The sequence below is a fragment of the Brassica oleracea genome, unplaced genomic scaffold, assembly GCF_000695525.1.
Source record: "Brassica oleracea var. oleracea cultivar TO1000 unplaced genomic scaffold, BOL UnpScaffold01872, whole genome shotgun sequence".
Lineage (NCBI taxonomy): Eukaryota > Viridiplantae > Streptophyta > Magnoliopsida > Brassicales > Brassicaceae > Brassica > Brassica oleracea.
In genome coordinates, this window is record NW_013618403.1 from 1 (window position 1) to 4,105 (window position 4,105).

Consider the following 4,105-nt stretch of genomic DNA (forward strand, 5'->3'; position numbering starts at 1 on the left):
CTTTTGCGTGTAAGGCAAACGTGATAACCACTACACCACAGCACCTTGTTGCATATTCCATTAGTTGTATATAACTAATTATATTCTAATAGATTGTTCATGTAACCATTTCAGTATTTTTTTTTTGATTTTTTTTTTTTTTGTAATAAATGCTTGCGGCAATATATCAAATCTTTTGATCCATTTTATTTGTTTGTTTGGACTATTGTCATTCTCTGAGGTCCAGCTCATAGCATAATTAAATCTTTGAAAGATTGTTCCGTCTCTATGCGGAAATGGCCTCAAAGTCAGGAACTTTCGCCATAAATAGTCCAAAGCAGAGATGGCACGTCTTCTCCAAGCAATACTTTGATCCCTAAGCAAGAATATGTTATTTTCCAATCAGTATTTTCAACCTCGCGTATATTCAATTACTTCGAAACTAAAATACACATCCAAAAAAGCAAAATAATGTTTCTGTGGGCATCAAAGTTATTAAATAAACATTTATTTCCAGTAAATTTTATATATCGAGACCTTACAACAACGGTTAACCTATTGATCAGTGCTCAAGATCAGCTGCAAAAATATCTAGTTGGTGCAAAAGCGAGGTGGGTCTCTCTTGAGCAACTGTGTTCAGTATACACTTGATTTTCTCTGTTCCAAGCTTCTCCTCAAGCATTCTCCACAACTCTGGAACATTCTGCTCATAAACAATTTACATACCAAAATAAAGAAATCAATGGATCATCACAACGTAAGCTCTCAAATCTATTTTGGAAAAGAAGAGATCAATACTCACTTTTGTCAGCCATAGCATGTAGACAGCAGCATGCAATGCTTGAGCTTGAAAATCTTCAAACTTGGTATCTGGAACCGTCATACAAGATTCTAGAAGATGGATCTCTTTATCAACGAAGGTGACAATTTCTTCATTCATGACCATGCGCTGTCCGGTTTCAGATGAATGGTTGCGTCCGAAATGCATTATCCAATTAAGAGAGAGGAATCGCCGGTGAAGCCATAGTGCCTGATAGAAAAAAGTGCAGCAACACATAATAAGGTTATACTGATTCGGCCATCCCCATAGTAGCATGCCAATAAAATGTTCACAACAACTATCTTGTTGATCATACAATAAAGATGAAAGATGATCATACCTCTCGGCCCAAGTAACGTTCTACCAACTCTTTGTTCCAATCAAGCTCTTCCTGTCACATTATTGTAAAGAGTTTTTAAGAGTCATTTTAATTCTCAGCAGATTATCACGGAAGACAAATCCTACCTTCCAGATCTTATGTGCCTCAGTTTTATCATAAGCGTTGCTTCCTTCCACATTATGTGTCTCCAAAACCCTCAGCATCAGCCGCTGCAGATTAATGAAAAACAAAAACTGGTTGGTGAGCTACATGAGAAACTTGACCAGATTTGAATGGACAGTGTTAGCTGTGTACTTCATACTTACAAGACCTAACATAATTTGCGATAAGTCACGTGACCACTTAGTTACATTAGTAATGTATACTCTACGTTTACCATAACTGCGTCATTTAAGATATGCGGCTCTTACTCTGCGATAATGAAAGCAAGAACTATCGGCTACATGCAGCCCTGCCCACCTTTTAGATTTTTTCAACTCTTGTAGCACCTAAAACCAACAACATATATAATGTAATCAGAATCACAGATTAGAGAAAGCTTATGGTGTATCTTAAACCATATGATTTTATTTGTTTTGGCAAGCTAAGGTAACAAAAGTAGCCAATTTAATGACATCAGGGAAAGGTTAAATCAAAGGGAATGGAGGACCATACGAATGTTTAAAAGTTGAGGCCATAAGAAATTGTAGAGAATGATTTACCTGCTCTGTTGTCATGTAGGAAACCAACCAGCAGCGGTGATACCATGCACGGTAGTTCATCTTTGATCTCTGCAAAGGCCAAGTAATTGAATAGGAGCGGAGTAAGTGACTGTGTGCAAATATTAGTAGGAACTGCAACGAGAGACCGACCATTTATATATAAATATACGATAGCTAAATTGTGAAGAAACCAATATGTATGTATATGTCATGGTGAACCTTCATTACATATAAAGCACAAAACTGATATAAACCTCGCCTATTGATTCCACTAGCTCAGACTCTTTGGTGATAATCTCTTGGAGTTGTGGTGTGGGAAAACTCCGAGAAATCATCTTAATTATCCATCTTCTGTTACAATAAAAAACCAAAATATTATGAGCAACACTTGTAGGTTTCCTTTTCTTCACTAAGTTATGATGACCGACCTGTGACTCCATGTTGGCTCACTCTTTGGACAATTAGAAAGAACGGGCTTAGAGAGACGAAGTTCTTCCGTGAATGCCTCCAAGGGTTGATCTTGTTTGGACAAGATCAACTTCCTACCAACAAGATGAGGGAGGGTTAGATAAAGAAACAAAACACTAGAGAACAAAGGAACATCATTTCAAAGTAACCTGGCGTTCCATGCAGTTCCAAAGTCTGAGCTTAACAGCAACAGAGCTTGGCTATGTTTCATGACTCTGCTCTCAAGGGAACAAGAAGAGACCCCAGACGAGGAGATGTTTTTGGTTGGGGACTCACAAGTAGATGCGTTTTCAAGGCATTTGTACTCCTTAAATGTAGACAGGAACGCATGTTTTGCATCTTTACATAACTGGATAAGTATATCTGTAGATATTCCCAGTTTATGATCTTGATTCCAGAAACTTGGTGAGCTTCCGTCAGTAACGGATCCTGATTCTTTATCCAGCAGTGTGAACTGTGAGGGGTGAATAAACCCAACTTCATCACTTTTAACTCAGAGAGAGAAAACAAAAACAAAAACAAAAGTAAGAGGAAGCATAATAGAAAGAAAATAAGGAAAACGCAAATCCAAACAAGCCAAATTAGTCACCAGCATTGTTATGTCATAGGAATAATCTACAATGGAGAAGATTCTCTATACTCACATGAGAGGGTCAGATTCAAGAAGATGCTCCAACTGATTCAACAAGTCGAAGCAGACTTCTTCAGAGCATGACCCTTTTCTCATTTTGTCTTCTTCGGAGCTTTTCAGAATTACCTGATATAAAAGCAATAGATAAGCACAAAGAAACTCTGTGTGAATAAAAGGGTTGAGGAAGAAGCGAAACTACATGTCAAAATCAAAAAGACATGGTTTGGTCTGATAATTACAGTGACCTTGACACAAACAGCTGTGTAAAACCAGAAAGATCACACACTAATCAAGTTATGTCATTCTTTTAAGTCTAAATCCAAGTTCTCTAAGCCAGGGACAAAAAAAAAACTCAGTAGACAGATACTTTTCAGGTACTTCTGATTTTGATTGGATCAGAAATTGGGATTGATACACACTAAATGCAAAAACTAATAAACATCTTCAAATTCCATAAAGAGAAAATAAAAAAACCTACTCGTGGAGAAAGAAAGGATAGAGGTGAAACTGATCGAGGTGATTGAAGGATGAAGTAGGTTCAAGAGAAGGCGTTCTTTTTGCGTCGGAGGAAGACGGCTATCGTGTTGTTGTGGTGGTTTGGGTACGATCTGAATTAAGCCTGGGCGTTTGGTTTTGGGTCAGATTCGAGCTCTGTTCCTTTCCTGTCGGGGATCCTTTGGGTCCGAGACATTTGGACCAAATAATTACTTATAAATCAGATTTGGGTAATTAAGATCTGAAAAATACATGAAATATCTCAACCCCATCAATTTTAGTCAAGATTTGTCATATATATCTAAAATTAAAAAAAAAACTTAAAATAAATTATTAATATTTAAAATAAAACATTTTTAAACTCTAAAATTTACATTTAAACTTTCTTATTATATGAAAATGCTAGAAAACAATAACAAAAACTGTTAAGAAAACAATATTTCAACTAAATCACAAACTAAAACATACAAAAATATAACACAAAAACTCATAGTTTTGGATATTCATATTTTTTTAGTTGAGTATGATTCGAGTCTATTCGGATAGGTTCTTTTCGGTTCCAGTTCTTTTGGTAGAAGAATTTTGGATCCAATAAGTGAAAAGCCTTCAACAAAACTAGATCACAATTTACAAAGTAAAAAAAAATCAAACATCTTAATTTCTCTAATCAT

The 4,105-nt window shown here is 36.1% G+C and overlaps 1 protein-coding gene across 1 annotated transcript; it reads right to left on the bottom strand.

Moving 5' to 3' along the window:
• Positions 1-448: 448 nt before the first annotated feature.
• On the bottom strand, positions 449-3,664 carry LOC106321519. Its single transcript, XM_013759779.1, has 11 exons — positions 3,418-3,664; positions 2,953-3,065; positions 2,458-2,793; positions 2,269-2,382; positions 2,095-2,191; positions 1,841-1,909; positions 1,550-1,627; positions 1,265-1,348; positions 1,140-1,190; positions 782-1,009; positions 449-682 (listed from the first exon to the last, which is right to left on the bottom strand). The coding sequence occupies exons 2-11, from the start codon at positions 3,033-3,035 to the stop codon at positions 542-544; spliced, it is 1,281 nt and encodes a 426-aa protein (XP_013615233.1). The 5' UTR covers positions 3,036-3,065; positions 3,418-3,664; the 3' UTR covers positions 449-541.
• Positions 3,665-4,105: the final 441 nt, after the last annotated feature.